A 23,760-nucleotide genomic window follows, 5' to 3' on the forward strand; every position below is an offset into this window, starting at 1 on the left:
CAAAAAATAAAAAGTTTCATTTTATTTTACTCACCACCTGCTGCCACAACCAGTATTACTTCACATGACATAAAAGGGCTCTTAAGTGCAGGTTTCGAACCGTGAAAGACCAGTTCCAAACCATGTGTATAAAACACATTTTATTTATTTCACAAGTAAAACAGTCACACTATATGGACACCTTAAGACAAAACAGTGCTTGCTGAACATTCATTTCATAGAAGATATGTACATCAGTCATTTTTAATTTGATACAAAATCATTATTATTATTATAAAACACAACAGTAAAAAGACATTTACTTCCCTATCCTGTCATTAAGTGTACACTGACAAGTGCCCAATTTATTACAATTAAGTTATTAAACTCTTCAAACAATGGGATTGTTCATCTCAGGATGATAAAAATACTCAAGTCTTTGTATGCACACATTGTTTAGACAAATAAAGTGCTGCAAATACCCCAGCTGCAGAATGCTAGTGGTCCAAAGGCTCACATCCTCTACCAGATGGACCCTGCAGGTGTGGACAGCGTTTCACTCTGGAATACTTTCTTTTTTTACTATTTGTTCTGAGTATGGGTGAAGCTGATAACCTGTTTATGAATTACAATCGAGCCACCTAATGGTTGGCTGAGTAAATTACAATGCAAGAGTAGAGGCTTAGGAGTCTGTGTGTGTGTCATGCATCCATAGGAGCCAAATTAAAACGTAACCATTCAAGTTGCTGTTTGTGCACAGAGTGAATCCAGTGAAAATCACTGAGCACTGGAATTCTTCAACTAAGAACTGGTGGTAGTGGTGGTATTGAAGGGAGAAGGACCTCAGCAAAAAGTGTCGGCGTTGGTGGGCCGTGCCCCGCCCCTCCGGGTCTCCCTCTTTGCCATCCGCTTCTCTAGTTTCTCCTGCATCTTCTTCATGTCCTTTACTTTTTTCTTCAATGAAGAACGGTCCCTTTGGCTTGACACACCCAGCTCCTGTAATTGAATGTTTAAATGAACTTAATGAGCATTCTTTCAGTTTACTAAGGGCACAAAAAAAGTTCAAAAGTTCAGGGTCATTTAGATATATACTCAGTTGAATGTTGCAATGTTCATTCATGCAAGTGTGTCACTTGATTGATTATAAAAGGGGGGTCAATGTCAGTCAATGACTGTTTCTTATTAATATAATAATAATAAAATTTCAAAATAATTTTTCCCCAAACCTCAGCATGACCACTGACCACTCATTTAACACACAAGTCCAACCCTAAGTAAAATTATAGAAATCAATTGCTGAAAAAGCACAGTGCATCTATTAAACACATGACATGCAACGGTAAATGTACTGGCCCAGTGGTGCTTCACATAAAGAACTTTATGTTAACAAGAATAAATAACAGAATCAATAAAACATGATTACAATGTTTGCAATGTTTCTGAAGAGACTACAGAAGTACTACAACCATTAAATTGAACACTGTCATGCTCAATGTAGAAGCCTTATATTCTCCTATAGGTGGCAGTGAAGCCTCTGGGATCACCAGTCTTCTCAGTATTTTGTCAAATTCCCCACCTTGAGCTTACTGCTGTCCAATCGCACAAGGCGCTGGCCATCAATTCCCTTGGCAGTGAACTCTGCAATGTACTGGTCCATGTTCATGCCCATGAGCCAATGGCAGACCTGCTGACTGGTCCATTCAGAAAGGGGACGGTTCTGCCAGTGGTACTCCTTTCCTGTGGGGGGTGTGTCATCATCCAGGGTCTGAAATAACCATGCAGGTATAATTAATAACAGGGTGGTAGTAGCCTAGTGGGTAACACACTCGCCTATGAACCAGAAGACCCGGGTTCAAATCCCACTTACTACCATTGTGTCCCTGAGCAAGACACTTAACCCTGAGTTGCTCCAGGGGGACTGTCCCTGTAATACTGATTGTAAGTCGCTCTGGATAAGGGCGTCTGATAAATGCTGTAAATGTAAATGTAAATGTAATAGGGATACACCGATACCGGTATCTGGTGTCGGCCTCGATACCACATGTACTTGTTAAAAGTCCCACGATACCGGGGACCGATACCACGGCCTGAGAAATGTCTATGTTTAATATGAGTGTAACGGGTTAATCACAGGCGCCGAGTATGATGTCCCAAGCCGCCGCTACATGGCTGACACGGAGCTGCCTAAACTACACGACTCCGTGAAAAAACATATCCACAGCCTACTACAAGCCTCCTCTGCGTTTAGTTTCACCACAGATATTTGGACCAGCAGTGTTAGCCCCGTGTCGCTTATTAGCCTAACCTCCCAGTGGATAGACGAGAGAATTTTTTTAAAATAATTATTTATTTTGTAATATGTTGCATACAACATGCTTTTCATTTTAAATAAATGTTCTTAATTCCAAAATATTCCCTTGTATTTTTTGGTTAAATTATATGACTCAAGCTGTAACCTGTAAAGTACTCGGTATCACTCAGTACTTGCACTGAAATGCAAGTACTCGTACTCGTTTTCCAAAAAAGTGGTATCGGTGCACCCCTAATTAATAACTACAGGCCAAACTAAAGACCCCATTCTAGTCTGTAATTTAGCTCAGCATACAGCCTTCACTTTAAGCAGACAATGCAGTACAGAAACTATAACTATAGAACACGATAAATATAGAAACTGGTTCTAGACTGGCAGTTTATAAATGACCCATGTGTGAATCTGAGTTGGAGCAGCAGACAGACTGAAACAATGAAGCAGACGCAGCAGAGAGCTGTAACCAGGACAGGTTCTAATCTAGAACGGGCTGCTAGAAAGAGGTCAGGGAGAGAATGGACGGGTGGGGGGATACTTTCAATACAATTGGAAAAAAATCTTCCCACCACACCTACTTGCTAAACATTGTTGCCTGAGGCTATGTCTCTATAACAGGGTGGATCTTATAGAGCATGTGGAGTCAACTAAAAATGTTCACACAATGGACATATCCTTCAACATTGTAGTGTCAGCAAAAAGAGTCATGCGAAAAAAAGAAATATGAATAAATAAATAAACAAACAAATAAACAGACACCAATGGTTAGTTTTAACCCATGACACACCGGCATTGCCAGATGAAAAGGCATGCTGCAGCAACCCTCAGTCACCCAGAGTCACTCACCTCGCTGGAGGAGAAGGTGAGGACATGCGAGCGCCCTGCAAGATGGGGCTCGGACAATAATGCTGCCAGGGCAGAGCGAGGACTGCCTGGGTTGGAATCGTCATTCACAGACAAACTCTGCAACGAGCCCAACAAGTCAACCAGAGCTTCAGTCAGGAGTTCCAATGGACTGTTAGTAGATTAAAACTAGACTGGGTGACACCAGATTAGATTGGGTGGTGGTCCTCAGTGCTGGTCTAGGATCAGTTTAATACTATAGAGCACAGTGGTGATGAAGACTCAGACCTGTCTGGACCTCCTGTCTGACAAATACAGAAAGCAGCTCAGCTGCATCCAAAGAAAATTCCCAGGGTTCAGTACTTTGCTATTTATCCCCAAACAACCCAGCAACTGGGGTCAATTCATAAAATGTAGGACAGGGGTTCTCAAATGTCTTATTTACATTTAAACACCCGTGCATTTTTGATCAATAATGAATGATACTTAATGGGGGAGGAGAAACTATCCCACTTTGACAAGCACTGATTAAATTTGTTATCTGGAGCAGTCTGATATCTGGACCAGCTCAAAGGGGCTTGAAAGAAGCCATGAAATGGTAACCCCAAAAGCCTCTAAATCAGAGCATATAAGAGATACACTTCCTAGAAAACCAGAACAAATCTATGGCATCACAATCATGGCACTTTGAGAAAGGAAATATCCCTCTCACATGCACAGAATTGTGCATTGTGTAAGAAACTATTTAAGGTTAAATGCTTAAATAAAGTGATTATGTATTTTACTGGTCATGTCACTGTTCCTATGGTTTTAAGAATTCTCATATGCTTTCCATTTTATAGAATATTGGGTGGAAAAAAACAGAACTATTTTCGAAAGAAATGCTATTGGTGCTCATGATAAACACCAGTGTCTGAGGGCGTCACACAAGTTGACGAGTTTCAACTTACACTGAGTTGTTCGTGGTGACTGAGCAGAGAACATGAGAGAATGCATGCAGTGTAACAGAGGAGCGAGCAGCGTGTTAGTGGACTACCTGCAACTACTAATCTGACAGGATGCATGGGGTTTCTACCATCTACTAACTCAGCTAAACGACCCCATACTGTACCAAATCGAAGGGATGGGAGAGAAGAGAGGGCCAGGACAGATGATGCTGTTCAAGAAGGTACAATATGTCATGGTCCCAGTTCTGAGGCCACAGATTTGAACAGTTTTCTTTGTTCATATTTACTGTTCTCATATTGTTCATTTACAAGGTACTTAAACTGTACAACATTATGTGCATCAGGCTGGTAGACAAAAGATGACAGAATTTGGCAGCAATGCAGTTTACAATCAGTAAATATACAGATTAGTAGATGATGTAAAAGCCTCAAGGCACCAAATCTCAAAGCCTAAAAGGTTAACAAGCAACATTCATTTGCATCAGATCTAGAGCGATTACTTCTCAATTGATTGGTTTGTTTGATTAAAATATAATATGTTATGTATAAAATATAACAATCTATCAACCGGAACCTCTTTTTTTAGCTTATTAATTTAATTTTTAAAAAAAATTGTGGTTTCTATTCCATTCTATTGGAATACTAAATATACTATCTGTTTCTTGAAATGGATTCTTCAATATTGCCTCCATTGTGGGCGGCCAAACATACGACTGGTAGTGTGTTTTTATAAAGTGCATGATTTCATCTGCCCACTCTCTGTCTCACCTTGTCATGCTGCTCTCGGTGTGTGTCTGAGGGTGTGTGTGGCAGACTGCTGCTGGAAAGGGACTGCTCTTTCTCTCGTTCCCTATCACGGTCCCCAAACCAGGAGAAAGGCATGCAGGAGGGAACAGAAGACACTGAGCCAGAGGGAGAAACATTCCCACTCGACACATCCAGCAGACCTCCAGAGCCCCTGAGACAGACAGACACTAGATGTCAGATGACTTACTAAACCACATTACTACAACCATACCCATCTCCCCACTCACTCACTTTACTCATTCAGTCTGGTATCACCTGCCTCATGTTTTTCAACCTATACACAGGTTCTCAACAAATTTAGCTTAAGTAAATGTTTAACTAAACTAACAATGCCACTACCACTGGGAAGATCTGCACTTGAATTCAGTTTAACTGAACAATGGAAAAAATTGCAGTTAATAATAATAATAGTAAATTTACACATCACAGTGAAAATTACTTCTCCAGACATGATAAAAAAGGCTAGTCTGAACACAGCAAACCACCTGCCCTCAAGAGATCCCATCAGAACATCCTTTTCCTGCTTGCGGCCTTTGCCACCCGACTTCCTCAGTCCACTAGGGAAAACAGAAAATAAACATATAATTATTTATATTTTAATTTATTCTTTTTTTTTTTTTTTTTTTTTGATAAATACATCGTATTACATCACAGCACTGCTGTGTTGTATAGAGTTTTGAATGGAAAAGTACCTGAAGTCTGGGAATCTTCGTTTGGCTTTCCCTGATGAGGAGCTGTCACCGTCATCTGGAACATGACAAGGCTTTATTATATCGTGTGACTTCATATGCAGATTCTCTGAGAGACTCCAGTGAAGGTACCTTTACTCTTCCTGCTCCTGCTCTGTTCTCTGCTCTTGGAGCGTCGTGTTCGGAGGCTGTGTAGAAGACCAGAGGGGGTGGAAGTGTCTTTAGGGGGGGCCAGGTTGGGGTTGGGGCTATGAACGCCACCCTCAGATGTGCAGGCTGAGATGGAGGGGGAGGTAGAAGGGTCCCGTTTACTTCTCTGCTGCCCTTCCAGCTGAGTCATGGGCACAGGCAGAGAGAGGCTCTCCAGCAGCGACTGTCTCTTGTTGGGCTCCAACGATGAGTTCTCTCCTACCTCTGGATCCTACACACACATTCACACAAACACAATCATTAGTCCATTAGTACTGGAATGAGGAGGTCGAGGGATCATTATGGTCCAGGTAAGTGGAGGTCTGACCTCCACTTGGGAGTAGCCTTTCAGCGACTCTCTGAGTTTGTGGCGCGAGGGTCGCTGACGTCGAGACATCTGTGCCAGCTGAGCTTTGGCGCGATGAGCGCTGCAGTCCAATCGGTTTGTCTCGGGCACTGCCTCATTCCAATCTGGGTCTGAGGAGCCAAAAGAAAATTCTCATTTTTTCTGTAAATATTTTGAGAGATCATTCATTGCAGAGACGCCAAAGCGAAGTTACTCTGTACCTGAAAGGACCTCGTCAGCAAAGTGGCCGTTCCTGTCTGAGGTCACAGACTCCGGGCTGCTGAGCTGCCGGTTGGACTGAACTTTACTCTCCAAAGCAGCAATCTGAGCACAAAAATATGAATATGTATCTCCCATCACTACCCTGTGAGCTGTGAGTGTCATAATGAATCATTTCAGTGCTTGCTATTATAAGTATAACATTTTGAGGTAGTACTTATATTTAATATTCTATATTTTAATTAATCTAGTAATTTATCCATTATACCTTTTGAGTCATTGCTGTTTTTATTAAGTGTGTATCTATGTAGGTGTTCACCACCTAATAGCGTGAGTAGAATGTTTTTCCTTTTAATTAGTATATTTACCTCTTTAGCGTATTCTATTTTTCAGGACTTAGTTGTGTGCTGAATGATATATTACCTTTCCAAGGTATGCACCCATAATGCAATTTCAGGATTCATAAACAGTAGCTTGTAGGTTACTGGCAATTCACTAGCTCACCCATATATCCAGAAGTGTGAAACGCCACATAACACACCCTGCTGCTAGCACTTGGTCCGAGGAGCCCAAGTTTTGGGGTGTGTACATACCTGCTGCTGCAGCTGCGCCACCTTCTCTCTGTACTCCCCATCTCGGTCCTGCAGTGTCCTGTTCAGCTCCTCCTTTAACTTGTCGAAATCAGCCTCCCTGCACACAGTGTGCAGAACCAAGCACTAAATCTAAAAACCCAAACTTGATTCCATAATAGAAACTGGAGGTGATGCGCTCCGAGAAGACGGATGGGGTGAAATGAGACTTTATATAAAGACTCGCTATAGAGGGAGGCCTTTTAAACAACAGTTATTTATGAAACTTGTGTAAAAGTATGTATAGGTAAATGTTAAATTATTATTATTTGGCTTTAAACCTGGGCTGAGACCGTGTGCATTTCCGTTTGTTAGTGCGTGTGAATGAGTCGCCTCACCTTTGCTGGTGCTCGGTCAGCAGGGCTTTGGTTCTGCTGTATTTGAGCTGTAGGGTCTCCTGCTGCTCCTGCGTGTCTCTCAGCTGTTGGCTTATGGTCTTGCAGAGCGTTTGGGACTCCTGCCAGTACTGCTCCAGCCTCTCCATGCGCTCTTGGCTCTCCTGCGCCTTTTGCTCCAGCGTTGCACCGCGGCTCTCCCACAATGCTCTCTGCTCCTCACACACTCGCAGCTGAGGTCACCACACCACAATCACACATCGGTCAGATACAAGATAATGTATGAAACTGCATTCTTAACCCAACAAAATAAAGAAACCGCCTACCCGCTCCTTCACCTTCCTCAAGTTGGACAGGGTGGAGGTGTGCTTCTCATGAAGCTAAAGAGGGAAAAAAAACAAATGATGAAGGAAATAGAACACTATGTAAATGTTATGTGCATGTATCAGTCACAGACACCCGGAAGGATCTCAATGACCTCAAAAAAAAAAAAAAACAGAACAAAGCAAGAATGAGACAAAAGAAATAAAGTCTAGAGCATGATGGCCCGTTTTTTGAGAAATAATGGAGATGGGGGTCTTCGGCTTGGTCATCGTTCAGCTCTACCTCATGTATAAAGCCACTGTGATGCTGAATCACCTCTTTAAATCTTCTGTTCAGCTCTGCAGGGTCAACGTTCTCAGGCAGCGACCACTCTTGATTCTCCATCTCTTCAAGTGCCTCCTGTGCCTCTTTCTTTTTGTCTTCCACTTCCATATGTTCATGCTGCTTGGGTTCAAAGAGATGTGCACAGACACACAAACACATATCAGTGCTAACTGCAGGATCATCCAAAACACCATTTAATGAACAAGCAGAGTGCAGTGGTGAAAGGACTGCTCTTGTCAGTCCATTTCTGTAGCACATTGCTTTGGCAGAGTGTTTACAGTATACAGACTGAGCTCTGAACGTGTTGACAAGACAGGACTCTGGCAGACAGTTGACTTTAGCCTAGTTTTTTAACCCAGTTTCATCTCAAATTACGGGGTGAAGAAGTAGGAAAAACTTTTGTAAGGCAAATTTTATGTAAGGCAAAAACAAATCTCACCTCTCAAAACACAGAAGATGATCCTAACCACTGACAAACGTCCTCTCATTTTTGACTTGTCTGACTGTCGGGCCATCAGCAGCTAGGCTGTGGTGTGACCTACACTGACCTCCATAGAAGAACTGCCAGAATGGTTCTCCACTTCCTGTAACTGGTCCTGGTTCTGATGGTCCAGATTCTGGTCCTTCCCTTTCTTTTCCTGATCCAGGGTCTCTCTGATGAGACGTGCCACTTCACTCTCCACTCCAGGCTTCTCCCGACCAATCAGGAACCTGCGTTAGACCGTAGTGAATGTAGTATGCATTGAGTAATTTGAGAGGATTGTTGCAGGTGTGCCTGATGTGTAATAACTCTGGACAGGAACAGGGTGGGGAAGCTGTTCTAATAAACCATTTACCAGAGGGACAAAAAAAAAAAAAAAGTACAGTCAAGTTCAATCCATGTTTACATACTCCACATTCTTCCAGCTCCTGTCGAACCACAGGCTGGCAATGATTGACAGGCTGACCTGGTTTATAACAGCAACGCACATTAAAAGGGCCCAACCCAAATTACAGCGTGAATAATACATCTACAGAGCAGAGGTGTGGCTCATCTGTGTTCATACACTGCCGAAGACACTTGCCCTGTTACTGATCAATCATTAATGAACTGTTGACTGTCAAGGACATATGCTATCTAAAAAGAGAGTGTGGGTGGAATCTGGGCCCTTCTCATATTCACAAAGGCACAGAACTCCATAAACACATGTAGATTTGACTGTCAAAACATGTCGGTTCTGGACTCTGTATAACTGCCTGTTTGCTGTGCTAATGAACAAAAACAGACTACACCAGCATAATTCTTTAATGACAGTTTTCATAGAATGAGGCTTCTTTATTCACTCTGACAGATAACTCTGAGGACTTCTTTGCCCAAAGCCATGTCTATAACAATGATGTTACTTCAGATCCTCTGTCTGTAATTTCCATTTCTTGTTGGCAGTTTTAGATTAATCAAAACTGTACCACTGACAGGAGGATTGAGAGAGAAACAATAGCAGAGCCTTTTGTTCTAAAACCACATATCAGGCATATAAACTGAACTCAGAATAACAGAAACTCACTTCACCAGTCCCCTGGTATTCTTTAGGATGGTGGCAGCAAACAGCTGAGTGACTCCAACAAGACTCACTCCATCCACCTCAACAATCTGGTCATTTATATGAATCCTGATGAAGAAAAGAGAGGTAGGAACATTAGGAAGATCAAAAACCAAATAATGACTCATATGACTGTGTGTGTGTGTTTGTGGGGGGGCTGTCTTGTTATGTGGTGTAACTGGCCCCGCCTCCTCCTCCACCTACCGGCCATCCTGCTGCGCCGCTCCCCCCATGGTGATGGTCTTGACAAAAATGCCAAGTTTCTCAAGGCCCTGGTCAGCTCCTACTCCCATCCCAATGATACTGACACCCAAACCACCCTCTCCTTGAACAAGAGAGAGAAAAGTGAACAACTTTCATATACTGGCTGTTAACATTTTACTTTCCTGAATTTATTCAGCTTAATTGTTCTTCATAAGTAAGGCTGAGGTGCACAAATGTTGCATTGTTAGCTGCATATGACAAAAGAAACATGAAACCAAGAAATGGGGGAAACATCACCAGTATTCTGTCAAGATGAATTGTGCAGAATTCTCCTAGCAAACAATTTAAAAAACTTGAAATGAAAATGAAAAGTACATGAACGTGCCAAAGGACACAATGCAAGCGCAAAACAAGGGAAAGGGCATAAACGAGTGGAAGAGACTAACTGTACGCACCCTTCTGTATTTCCACAGGGAACACCTCCATCTTCTCCACTCGTTTCTCCAGCTCATACTCTGCTGAGGCCGACACGGGGTCCACTTCATCATTGCGCCGGTCGTATTCCTCATTCGAGTACGTACAGTACACCTGCGAGGCAGTGAGAGAGATAAGAGGAGGAAACAGTATCTGGATTCACTGGCTTCAGCCAAGCAGGATGGAATCTCAACATAACATTTATAACATGTTATATATTATAACCTTTTGGTAATTATTAGAACACACGCACACAGTGAATGATCATTAAGACAGAGGGTCGTTTAAAGGCTTCACGTCTCTGACTGTAGCTACAGGAAAAATACACTGAACTGTGCTACTGCTGCACATATAATAAAATCACGACACGTGGAAAGTGATGTGTCAGATTCCAAAATTTAGGTTTAGGATGGTGGCAGCCTTTTTTAATGACAGTTTTCAATCTGACAGATAACTCTGAGAACTTCTTTGCCCAATGCCATGTCTATAACAATGATGTTGCTTCAGATCCTCTGTTCCTCTTGTTGGCAGTTTTAGATTATCCCAATCAAAACTGTACCACAGACAGGAGGACTGTATATACTAAAGGAGGACACATATACTAAAATTTACATTTACATTTACATGTGACTTGGAAAGGATCCACCTCTACCTCACGTAGACTCTCCACTGGTGTCCCTCAAGGCTTGGTGCTAGGTCCTGTCCTTTTCTCCCTCTACACAAGATCACTTGGTGAGATCATTTCCTCACATGGATTATCCTACCACTGCTATGCTGACGACACACAACTCCTCTTCTCCTTTCCTCCCTCTGATCTACATGCTGCTTCCAAAATCTCTTCATGTCTAACTGACATCTCGTCTTGGATGTCAGCCCATCACCTCCAACTCAATCCCACCAAAACTGAACTAATATTCATTCCAGCAGATTCTTCACCACATCAGGATCTTGCTATTTACCTGGACAACTCATAGCTCTCTCCTTCTGCAACAGCCTGCAACCTTGGCGTAACAATGGACAACCAACTCTCCTTCTCGACTCACATCAGCAATCTTTCCCGCTCATGTAGATTCCTTCTTTACAATATCAGATGAATCCGCCCTTATCTGTCAACCGTGGCCACCCAACTACTGGTTCAGTCCTTAGTAATCTCAACACTGGACTACTGTAACTCCCTTCTAGCTGGTCTACCACTATGTACCATCCGACCTCTACAACTAATACAAAATGCAGCAGCACGACTGATCTTCATCCTTCCCAAATTCTCCCACACCACCCCTCTGCTACGCTGCCTCCACTGGCTCCTAGTAGCTGCACGCATCAGGTTCAACATACTGATGCTGGCCTACAAAGCCAAACATGGAGTAGCACCATCCTACCTCACAGCCCTTATTATACCTTGCACTGCACCTCGTATACTCCGAGCCTCCAGTACTGCTCGCCTGGTACCTCCATCGCTAAAGTTAAAAGGAAAACATTCATCTAGACTCTTCTCCATCTTGGCCCCTCGGTGGTGGAATGAACTTCCCCTCGAGGTCAGAACAGTTCAGTCACTGAGCACCTTCAAACGACAGCTCAAGACCTTCCTCTTTAAAGAATATTTAGATTAAATTAGACGTTCTTATTGTCGAACTTGTGTACAGAATCTACAACAGAGTGAATAAATAGATGTATTCATAGTTGGGGTCCTAGTGAACCGGAATTGATCTCTTCATTGATGGTAACTTGAAAGCACGTTGTAAGTCGCTCTGGATAAGGGCGTCTGCCAAATGCCATAAATGTAAATGTAAATATACTAAAATCACATGAGACATGGAAAGTGATGGGTCAGATTACAAAATTTAGGTTTGGTGGCAGCCTAGTTGGTAACACAGTTGACTGTGAACCAGGAGAGGTTCCATGGGCCCACACAAACCTCGCACATACGCTATATATTCCTCACACAACTACACACAAACCTCACACATACACCATCTATTCCTCACGCATCTACACACAAACCTCGCACATGCACCATCTATTCCTCACGTGTCTACACACAAACCTCGCACATGCACCATATATTCCTAACGCATCTACATACAGACCTCACACGTACACCATATATTCCTAACGCATCTACATACAGACCTCACACGTGCACCATATATTCCTCACGCATCTACATACAAACCTCACACATGCACCATGTATTCCTCACGCATCTACATACAAACCTCACACATGCACCATATATTCCTAACGCATCTACATACAAACCTCACACATGCACCATGTATTCCTCACGCATCTACATACAAACCTTGGGCATAGACCATATGTTCCTCACGCACATACAAACCTCACACATACACCATATATTCTTTAAAAATGTAATATGTGATGTGCACGAAAAACTATGTGAATGCGTGTGTGGCAGAAGTAGTATTTGTGTGAGGAAAAAGTGAGTGAATGTGCGAGGTTTATATGTAGATGTGAGGAATATATGGTATATATTGATATGCCTTCTTCACAACACTTGAACCTCTCTCCTTGAAGTTTTTGATGATCTAATAAATTGTTGATTGCGCCTAAATCTTAGTAGCAGCAATATCCTTGCCTGTGAAGCCCTTTTTATGAAACAATGATCTCAGCAGGTCCTTTTGTGGCAGGGCTGAAATGCAGTGGAAATGTTTTATTTTGGCTTTAGTTTATTTTTATGCTAAATACTGACTTTGCAATTCATCTGATCAATTTTCATAACATTCTGGAGTATATGCAGATTGCCATAATAAAAAAACTTTTTTAAAACCAGTATTTGCATCATCCTCAAAACTTGTGGCCACAACTGTAGTGGAGTGCAATGGCCTTCAGTCTGGTTGTCTTCAGGACAACAGAATCTTATTCTCTTCACAGGGCCAGAGTATGTATCAGTCAGGATCGGTGGAGCAGGACTGTGTGGAACTGAGGCAGTCACACCAGGACACAGAGTCACACTGGGAAGCCCTGGAGTGTTCAGCCCAGACAGACCTGCACATCTGACTTATAGGAGAACTGGTGCAGGATCAACGACATCTACACACTTTATTTTATTAGTGTTTGACTGAGCAGCATACAGTCATGGTCCTATTCATATTTGGTCCGTCCTACATATTCAGAGTCGCAGGGTGCTGGAGACTATACAGTCACTCACATTGACTTCACACAGGCTAATCAGATAGTCATTTCACAATTTGGCAGATGCCCTTATCCAAAGCGAGAAACAATCAGTATAATACATTTACATTATGGCATTTATCATTCAGCAGTTACAGAGACAGTCCTCCTGGAGCAACTCAGGGTTAAGTGTCTTGCTCAGGGGTTTGAACCTGTGACTTTTTTTTTTTTTTGCTACCCTGATAGCTGGATCTGTTGACCTATCAGGGTAGCAAAACTCATGAGAGGTGCTGAGGTTGTGCTGGTGTGGTTCGGGCGCTCTTATTTTGAGACTTGTGAACATTGCTCTGCCAAAGCAGCACATGGGAGCATAAGGTCCCTTTGGCCGGGCCCGACCTGAATTAAACCTTCATTAAATGGGTCAGAAACGAGGCCTGCAAGATGCACAGATTCAACACTATGAAAAAAGATAGGAAAACCTAGAATAAATACAGAAAGAAAAAAAAACAGAAAATACAGAAGACAAAAAAAACACAGAGCACTTTTGCCACACAAAAGAATTAAAGAAAGCAGCTCCACCCTCAGTCTTCTGCACACCCCCCTTCCCCTCTAAAATGTCTTCTCTCTCTTTCTCAGATACCAGCCTTCTTCTCTCTCCCTCTCCTCTTTTGTAGTTCTTGTCGTCATGGAGGAGCGCTGCCACGCTGCTCGGTGCACAATGCCCCTTTTCTTCCCAGAGCACCACACACCCCAAAGCCCCTTTTACTGAAAAGGAGCAACCTTTACCAGTGGGGGGGACCAGTCAGCTGGCACCAGGGAGACCTTACTGAAGAATCCAAAAATTCGAAGAAAAAAAAACTATTTTTTTTTTACAACTTCACATTTACAGCGTTTAGCAGACATTTAGCCTTTATCCACCACAGGTAGTTACAGGTTCGGTCACCCTGGAGCAACTCTGGGTTACCGGTCTTGCTCTGGGACACAATGGCAGTACGTGGGGTTTGAACCTGTGCCACCCTCAAGGCTACTGAACCCACATCAGTAGATGGAAAATGAAATTTCAGACCAGCTCCAGGTTGTCCCTGGCAGACGTTGTGGTGTATGTGATCGTGAACGCACATGCAACAAACTGCAATCCGGTTATTAACATGCAAAACTAAACCAGGCATTAATCAAGGTGAGTCCGGCAGAAATGCGGCCTGATTCCACCTCTCAAACAACATTTAGAAATAAACCAGGGCGAGCCCACTCACTCAGAAGCGAGGTGGTGTGCAAAGAAGAACGCAGAAAAGATGTTGACTGGGACTCGTAGAGGTCAAAACTGCTGTGACAGTGGGAAAAAGGAGTCAACCCTCATCTCTGAAATAACGATGACGATGGAGAATTCTTAAACTACAGGTCGCGAGGCGACAGCAGATCATCTATAAAAGTCAACAAAATGCATGCTGCTAACACAGGAAAGGACTAAGGAGAAGCGGCTTTCTCCTCCGCATTAAACAGCCAGTAGGGTGAAATTTGCACTTCACTGTGGAAGTGGGAAATCATAACGTGGGATATTTCAGGTTCCACTGGCCCATGATGGAATTCAGGGACCTTGTTTGGTTAACATGGACCCGGGATCTATTGCCACAACAGCGGGTCACGTGTGTGCATCCAGAAACACGCGCTCAGCGTTTGCATATTCGAGCAAGACGGTTATTTAGACACCTTTCAGCCCGTCTCACCCCAGGACTTACACTCAGGGGTGAATACGAGGTCAATAGTTCACTGCTGGATACTATGAGCCACGCACCATGGATCTCCAATGAGAAAAACTTCCTATCAGGATATCTCGTTTCGTGCAGTTCCCCGGGTCCCAGTCTGCTTTCGAACACCCCGCTGCAGTGTGTCCAGAGACCATAATCCCTCCCTTCCTCCCTCCCTCCCTCCCAAACATCGACACAGAAAGGGCCTTTCTTCCCCTTTCTTTTCTTTTGCCTGCGCGCACACAGACACACACACACACACACACACACACACACTTGTCATTCTGGTGCTCCAAAAGTAAGCCATGTGACTGGTAGTATAATGCACTTCCTGTCCGATTCTTCAAATCCACGCACTCTAAACATCAGCCAGCATCAAAACGCTAAAACTAGGACGTGTACCACTCTGAATGGTCTGTTCAGGTCATAAGTGGCGGCTCCTGTCGCTCCAGGCCAATTAAAAACAGCAAGACTTATTTAGCTTGATGACTAATGGGACAAAGGCTGATGAGCCCTCAAATGCTTAGCCTAGGGGTTGCCATTCGCCATACGTGGAGACAGAACGCAAGACGAGTAGCAGCTCTGGCAAGCTCAGACAGGAACACACACACACACACACACACCTCTACAGCACAATCAGAACGGGAACGTGTAGCGATTGCATCACCTGAAGTTCTTGAGCCACATACCTCCACAAGCATGTGAGATCTTGTCAGGACGGTAGAAGGCAACAGACTCAGCCAGTAGTAGTAATGGACGCCATTACTACACACACACACAAACACGACGTGCAATGGAGGTTCAATCGTACCTTAATGGGTGCGGTGGAGAAGCTAATCTTCCTCGTTGACGTAGAGTCTTCCTCGTCTGAGAGTCCAGGTATCTCCTCATAAACCTCAGGCCCCGGCTGAGAGGGACGGTCCCACTTGCCCTCATCCTTCACCTGGTGACTTTCCAGGTCCTTCTCTTTTTCTCGGTCATCCACAAACGCAGCGTTCTCAATCCCGCAGATCACAGCTGACCCTTTCACCCCATCCTCCTCCACAGCAACATCCTCTTCTTCACCTTCGCACATCCTGTCCCCCTCTCCCTCCCCCCCATTCACATCTGAGACTTCCTCTCTGCCTGCTGCTTCCGACTGCTCTTCTTTCTGCAGAGTTACGGTCACCTCATCATCAGACTCATCAACTTTCTCTCCACCATCCTCCTCTTCCCCATCTTCTTCCTCTTTCTGCATGCTCTCTTCTGCCTGATGCCTGTCTACTTTTCCAGGAAGCTCCTCAGCTGGGCACTGCTCCTTCTCAGCATTCTCCCTCCGCTCCCTTTTGCCAAAACATGGGCCACTTCCTGATTCCTTTACCTGCTCTACAGATTGGGCCACATCCCCGCCAATCGGATCTTCAGGTCCAGCCTCCTCAAACACATCATCCTCCAGGTGTTCTTCCTCATTTCCCTCACTCTCCGATGATTCGTTCTGAAGAACCACCAGCTCCGCCCTTACAGTGTCCATACCTGAGGTCTTTGCAGCAGGTGGCAGTCCTGCTCGCTCCTCCTCAAGTTCATTTGAAGATCTTCCTTCTACAGTGGTCTCCAGAACATGGTTTTGACTTGGGGGCTCACGCGTTTTGGTGGCAGGTTTGGACTCAGAACTCTTGTTGCTGTCTGGACTGGGGTGTCCAGAGCTCTCAGACCTCTCAGTTGGAGAGATTGTCCCGCAGTACCCATTCTCTTTTGTGGAAGGTTCATAAAGTCCTTCAAGAGAGCCGACATTCCCTGCAGATCTTGGCATGAGTGTAAAAGATGTCCGGGAAAGACCATTGGTCTCAAGAGAGTCCCCGAAGTTGTCAGCTTGTGTTGGGACCTCACATCTGAACTGGACGTCCTCGTTGTCATTATCCCGCATGAAGCTCTCCAACCTTCTGGACATGGGACCAGCATTCGTGGATGAGCCGGACGTGCGTGTTGGCGTATCACGGCCACCCCCGACTTGCTCCTTCTCTGCGTCCCCTCGGCCTTCGGCCCCCCCATCCACTGGCAGACGGACCGCGGCTTTAGCAGGAGCGGCGGGTCTTTCAGCAGAGACGGCCTGCTCAAAAAGTTTCCGGGTCACAGAGAACTTCTGGGCCAGGGCGGCCTTGTCAACGTCCACGTCCTCGCTCCCGGAGGTGCTCTTGTGAGAGCCGGGACCGAACTGGGCCCTGGCGAGGTGCTGACCGTCCATCTGCAGGAATATGTTGTTCTGTATCTTGCTGCCCCTGGCGCCCGCCGGTCTGCCCCTCGGCCCCTGGTGCGACCCGCCGGGCCCGTTCGCTTTAGCGCCGTCGAAGGAGCACTTGATCGCGTGGAAGTCCGTCGTGTACGCGTTCCGGTGCGGGGAGGCGCTGCGGAGAGCCCGCTCGGTGCTGCCGGTGCCGCCGCTTTCACCCTCGATCATCTTCCCGGTCAAAGTTGGAATTTTCAAAAAGACAAAAAAATCATTAATGATAATAAAAACTAACTCCAAGCGGACGAGGAAGGCGCTTCAGCTTCAACTGCACACGCTGCCCTCATTCAGGCGGCGCGGGTTCCAGGAGCCCCAGGGTGCACATCGCGATCACCTGCAAATAAAACCATGCGCCACGATCACGGCACTGAAACGAGAAACACGAACTTTCACATGCGCTCTGCAGTCGTAGAACTACATTTCCAGCTTCGTTCGACAGTGGATGCACTTTGGCCGCGAGTGATGAAACGAACCCTGGTTAGTGCATTAAACACGAAAACGCGGGCGAATTACCCGCGGCCCGTGACGAAAAACACGTCTCCCCCGCGCACGTCACCCCTCGGGTCGCGACTTATTTCCCCGCGAGCGCGGCGCGGTCCCCTCCTTCCGAACGCACGGATCTGCGCGAGCGCGGCGCGCGCGCACGGTGCCGAGGCGCGCGCCAGACGACTGCGCTCCGCGGGAGCGCGCGAGCGCGGGACCCGCTCGTTGTGAGCTACGTGGGACGTGTCCTGTTGGAAATGTGTACAGGACACCAGTTTGGAGGCTTTTTAAAGGTTAAGTCGTCTTCAGTTTCCGGAGACATTTGATGAATGTTTTAGGATTTAATTTTCACACAGATTTCGGGCTAAATTTGGCAACCATCACTGTTTACCATCACCACCAACATAAACCCCAAAACGTCTTTAGATCTTAAAGTGGTGAATAAAAAAACAACACATACAATTGGTCAGTCCTCTTTTTACAGCAGGTTGAGCATAAATTTTCCAAACATCCGTCATCAAGGAATTCTAGGGTTGTAGAAGCCTAGGGGTTCTCTTGCGGATCCTGGTGACCCTGAGCAGCACTCATCACCCTGACTTTCAATGTAGGTTGCCCTGCCCGAATTGCTGTCGAAACGGAAGTGCATACCTGGGTGGGCTTCAGCGGGTGCTGGAAGTGTCATGTCTTTGCCATTTATCCTCTAAACAGAAACAAGTAGGTCACCATTGCAGGGCTTTTGCGCAGAACAGATAAAAAAAAAGAGATAATAATCTGGTCCCCGGGGTACATACATGTTCTGGGCCGCCTCTCCATGCTTCCTTATGTCACCTATATTGTGAATGAAATTGCCATGTACGTTTACGCTTATGGTTTATTTATTTGGTTTACAAATAAATATGCAATAAAATTGCATGGCCAGGCTTTTCACGCGACAGGTTGTGCAAGCTTAGGCTCAGGGACAAGGTCTTGGCAGATGTCATTCGGTGGCCGATACGCATCGAAAGTGGATTAGCTCTCCTAATCCCGGGTACATTGTCTCGATCAGCAGTGTGAGATGAGCATTACACCATAATTGTACCACTAGTTGCGCTGCCGTACACGATGGGCCTTTGTGAAACGGCCTGATATCAAGTGGGCCTGATAAAGAAAACACACCGCTAGCCACGCAGTCCACATCAATTCGCTTTCGGCATCATAGACAATTTCAGACAGACAAGACGAAGGAACAGAAAGACTCACGCTGGTAGCGGTGTAGACAGGTGAGTCACAGACGCTGTAACTACAGCGCTAAGCGGTGGTGGGTCACAAGCCGACGAGAGGAGACTTTCGTGCCACGTCCGGAGTCATCCGCAGGGCTTCTGAATGCTGCCATGGAGCCGGCCTCCTTTTCTCAGCAGATGTTTTGGGGATTGTCCAAGTGTTCCTCTTTATCTGCCTTTTTCTCCCGTGCGGTTGGGATGTGGGTAACGGGAGGCAATTCCACGGCCTGCCAGCGTCCTTCAGACCGGACGAGTCTCTTCGTGGCCTGAATACATGGAGCTGTTTTCCCCAGGTGGCCCCAGGACCTAGATTTATAAAAATATCACCCAATCAAAGTGTGTGAGGAACGAGAGGCTGTGAGAGGAATAAAAGGACCAGAGAGAAGTTGAACGGATGTGGAAAAAAAAAACAAAACATGATTTGTATTCTGTCCAGCAGTTTAAAGGGGGCTTCCGAATTGCTGTGGCATCTGAACGGTGAAAGTTAGTCCGTCATGTGCACTCTACGTGTGATCCCAGGTCCTTGAATAATTGTGACGTGACCCGCTTAACCAACACCAGGCAGTCATAGTAAAAATTGCACCAGAGGATCAGAATGATACGCTGGTTTGTCTGATTCCCAGTTGATCCTCGTCGTCATGGAATATGATCACTTGTGCTATGCTAGATATATATAGTTATTTCTGAATGCGTCCTTGTCGGGACATTACTGAACATAATAAAATGCGTTGGCACACAGCATTAAACATGGATATCATTACGGCCCTAGACGTATGTTCTTTCGAAATCTAGCAGTGAGGCTTTGTTCGAATGAAAGCAGTGCGCACCAGTGCCTGTCATTGTCCACTAATAGCTACTGGCAGCCAGTATGTGATGACACAAAAGAAGAAAAAAGCATGCAGACAATGATTTGACAGTCACATCTACACTGTTGCCGTGGCAGTGGGCATGTGACTCCCTCAGGGGGAGAGCCCGGGATGTGCAGCGCGAGTGATCCTCTCCGGTAACCCTGCGTATGCTTACTGTTTGCCTCAAGCCATGTGTGATGAAGCAATTACCAGGCGGTGGCACCGCCCCCTCCCACGCCCCGCAACAGGTCGCGCCTGTAGCCTTGCGAAGTCCGCAGCACGCGGTGGCGGTCGATCGGGGCAGAGTAAACATTGCCTCCGAGGCTGTAAACTCAGGCTGGCAGCCGGAGCAGCAGACAGATGGCCGCATCTATTCCTCCGTATTTAGGACTTTAGCAGTTTTGCACGTTCCCATGGGGGGGCTGCAGTAATACATATTTCATTGTGAGAACTATTCCCGGGCCAGGCGCTGGCCTTCATTAGCTAAGAGCGGCTCCCACACAAAAAGACGTTATTTTTAGGGGAGGAGAACAGATTTTCTGCCTACACTTGTTCATTTTAAATATCATGCCACAATGGCTGACAGTCTATCTGCCTGTCCATCTGTCCCACCATCAGTCCCACAATATGGAAATATGCAACATTGCAGTAGAAACAAACTGGTCACCATACAGCGTTGCTAAGCACCTAGAGCGTAACCGTATCCTCTATACATACCTCAAACACATATACAGGAAAATCATGTACTGTTGTTTCATAAATAAATTCAGAAGCTACATTCTGCCCACATGTCAGTGCTCTTGTTTATTTTAATAAACTTGATTACTTCGAATGAACAAGCCTAATGGTCTGTTAAATCCTGTGTCAGCCTAATAAGCCTGGAGTGTGGTGAAGTATACACTTCAGAGCTGGATAATAATAATAATAATAATGCAGTTCAATGAAAGAAACCTAATTATGAATGAAGCTCCTCTCAACATATACGCCAATATTCCATCATTAACATCCCTTTCAGGCTCTACCGGGGTCATTTACAAGATGAACTGGAGTTTTGGCCCATTTTAATGCACAAAACAATTGCTTTCCATCTAACATTTCTACATGACCATAAACTTTGGAGCGTAATTTCCATCATAAGGTTCTGTCATGAGCTGCCTTTGTGGGGTGCTTATGGTGAACAGTCTTCCCCTGAATCCCAATTGTGTGCACCTGTTGTTTTGTATAAAGCTGTAAAGCTATTTGTACCAGATGTATGTCCTGAGTTATGTGATGATGCATGCTTTGTGTTGTGTTAGTAATAAATCCCCGACTTGTGTAAGTTGTGTGAAGGCGTCCTCCATGTTATTCCTTCCATGGCCGATACTTGTATTGTCCTGTCCTACACAGAGCTCCAAAGCTTAAACTTTTTTAATATAAGCACGGCATTGCAATTTGTTAGGAATGTGTGTACTGTCTAAAAAAGAAGAAGTCTGTTCCTCATGCATTATCTCAGCTGCCATGAACATTTACAGATTGAGAGTAAATTGTACATGTGCATTTACTATCAGTCCTAAAGAGATTATATATTTTATAGTAACCACATATGAAGGTATAGTCCTGTTGGACTTATTAGATTGGGAAATTGTCTTATTTAGGTGCAGAAACAGTCACCACTGTGCATTTAGTGCTGAATGCGTTGCTCCAGTTCCAGGCTAAATCCGCTGTGACTGTGTGCGGTCAACTGCTAGTGAATCATGCCTGGACAGCAGCCATTACTGTAATAAGGACGTACCGGCAAAAGATTTCAGTTTTATTTTTCACTGCATAGTCATTCATTTAAACGTCGAAACCCCGCCCCCAGCACAAATTACCATGTGACATAATAATTTACAGAGCTATGAAATGTGCAATTCAGCATTTGGCCGATGCTGACATCTAGTGGCCGTCAAGTCACGTGTGTGCTGTCCAGGGACAGTTTTAATGTGGGTGAAGACACAGCAACATATTTCGTGGTGCCATCACCACAGTCGGGCCCGTTCTATTGCCTTCTGGGGTGAAGATGTGCATGTGAAGATTTGAGGAGAGATCTTTATATTGACACAAACATCTGAGTGTGCTTTGTGTACCATGAATGAAAAGCTTATGTATTTGTTTCTTTTGTTCTGCTGCTTGGACACGGTGGCACACGGTGCGTCTCCGTACTCCTCCATGTTCGGATCCTGGGATGCTCTGAAAGAACACATTATTAACGCTGTGTGACACATCTGTCACGCACAGCTGGCGCCATCGCTGACTGCTGAACACAAACACACACACACACACACACACACACACACACACACACACACACACACACACACACACACACACAGACTGCCTACCAACCCACACAAGCTAAAAACAGGCACATTACCACAGTGTTGCTCTTCAGCCAGTAACCGCCTCTGACTGACTGTTCCTCATGAAGCCCTTAATATCAAGTTCAGCTCTCCTGAATTCCCAGTGAACAAAGGCACTGTAGCGTCTGTTTGTACAAAATAGTCTCATAAAAACATTAGATTACATCATTTCTAGATATATATTTACAAAAACACATACACATTTTCATCGGTCTATTATTTAGATTTTTTTGACATTCAGCACACTTTCTTTGACATGATGAGCTGCTAGGACCGAACCCTTCCATAGTTAAGGCATTTTCATTATTATTTATTGATTGAAAAGGAAACTGTTACATGAGTGTAATGGAAACTGTTGCCATGCTCAGTTTTGTGAATATTTAATGTATATTGTAATTTTAAGAATATATATGTATGTGTGTGTCAGGGGTGGTCATGACTGTATAGTATTTTCGTCTGTTGCTCTCCTGTCATGTAACATAAGAAGACTCTCAGCCTCCAGGCAAATGCACACACACACACACACACACACACACACACACACACACACACACACACACCGCCATGGGGATCTTGCAGTATGTGACTGAACCTCCCACTCATCTCATTCTGCAGCTTCAGCACCATCTCCGTGGTGACCGCATCCCGCCCAGTGTCTGGGCCTTTCCACCCGCATTGTGTATAAACCACGCGTGTAATCCCACGATGCGAGCTCGTTATAAACGATGCACGTTAGCCTCGGCGTTGCTGCACCGATTATCGCATTTGTGTCTGTCGTCGACTTTCCTCGCGATCGTCATGTCGTCACCAGGAGGACGGCAGGACCACGCTGTCGGGAGGGAGGGGCGTGGAGTGGAGTGGGCTGGGCTGGGCTGGGGGACTGCAGATTCACCGGCAGCCTCCGCCGTCGCCAGCGCCTCGGTCTCGACATGGTCGCGGTGCACACGTCCGCCCAGCCGGCGGCGTCCTCCGAGTGGATCGTCTGCCTGGACAAGAGGTGGGTGGCGCAGCGACGCGACGCGACGCGACGCGACACTGTCGCGCTATTGTCCCGCGTGCGCGCGGCTTGTCGCGGCCAGACTCGCGGCGTGGCGTTTTTCGGCGACGGCTGTGGCGGGTGGAGCTGGTGAAGATGGAGAAATAGGATGAAGCAGAGGAGACAGAGAGATGCGGCAACCCCTCGTTGCAGGGTCATGAGTCACTGACTCTATCCCTCTCTTTTCTGTGTGTGTGTGTGTGTGTGTGTGTGTGCAAGGCTCTGGGTGTGTACAGTCATTCCACTCTGCTCAGGTTAATAGAAAGAAAAACACATTACACAGTATATTGAGAGAATTCTATTTTAAATGAACTCCTGAAATGACATTTGCCAGATGTGGTTTAGTACAGCAGTGTGTGGCACCCAACACCTCCACAAATGCAGACTTCCACTCCATTCCACTCTGCAACATCCTGGCA

The 23,760-nt window shown here is 45.3% G+C and overlaps 2 protein-coding genes across 17 annotated transcripts in view; one reads left to right on the top strand and one right to left on the bottom strand.

The window, feature by feature from the left end:
• Positions 1-125: 125 nt before the first annotated feature.
• On the bottom strand, positions 126-19,365 carry ppp1r9alb (protein phosphatase 1 regulatory subunit 9A-like B). Of its 15 annotated transcripts, XM_028982077.1 has the most exons (21): positions 18,612-18,747; positions 18,469-18,520; positions 15,886-17,671; positions 10,176-10,308; positions 9,721-9,841; positions 9,481-9,585; positions 8,485-8,647; positions 7,928-8,056; positions 7,615-7,668; positions 7,292-7,521; positions 6,918-7,014; positions 6,327-6,429; positions 6,088-6,236; positions 5,703-5,991; positions 5,574-5,628; positions 5,367-5,438; positions 4,843-5,032; positions 4,239-4,283; positions 3,131-3,247; positions 1,556-1,744; positions 126-975 (listed from the first exon to the last, which is right to left on the bottom strand). In XM_028982077.1, the coding sequence occupies exons 3-21, from the start codon at positions 17,506-17,508 to the stop codon at positions 823-825; spliced, it is 4,017 nt and encodes a 1,338-aa protein (XP_028837910.1). In that variant the 5' UTR covers positions 17,509-17,671; positions 18,469-18,520; positions 18,612-18,747; the 3' UTR covers positions 126-822. The 15 variants fall into 15 exon arrangements, 12 of the variants coding, with proteins under 12 accessions (XP_028837910.1, XP_028837911.1, XP_028837912.1 ...); XM_028982078.1 differs by lacking the exons at positions 18,469-18,520; positions 18,612-18,747 and adding an exon at positions 19,060-19,365; XM_028982079.1 differs by lacking the exons at positions 18,469-18,520; positions 18,612-18,747 and adding an exon at positions 18,281-18,424.
• Positions 18,859-23,760, top strand: part of LOC114791327 (rap guanine nucleotide exchange factor 4-like) — a 28,659-nt gene continuing 23,757 nt past the window's right edge. The window contains exon 1 of one of the 2 annotated variants that reach the window (XM_028982091.1): positions 18,859-19,079. Coding sequence is in view for 1 of the 2 variants with exons in the window: in XM_028982090.1 (XP_028837923.1) it covers positions 23,235-23,302 (68 nt within the window). In the remaining variant the exon portion in view is untranslated. Of the gene's footprint in view, positions 19,080-23,171; positions 23,303-23,760 lie in introns of those variants that run through there. The other variant, XM_028982090.1, reaches the window with a different exon arrangement.

This window comes from Denticeps clupeoides, chromosome 5 (assembly GCF_900700375.1).
Source record: "Denticeps clupeoides chromosome 5, fDenClu1.1, whole genome shotgun sequence".
Taxonomy (NCBI): domain Eukaryota; kingdom Metazoa; phylum Chordata; class Actinopteri; order Clupeiformes; family Denticipitidae; genus Denticeps; species Denticeps clupeoides.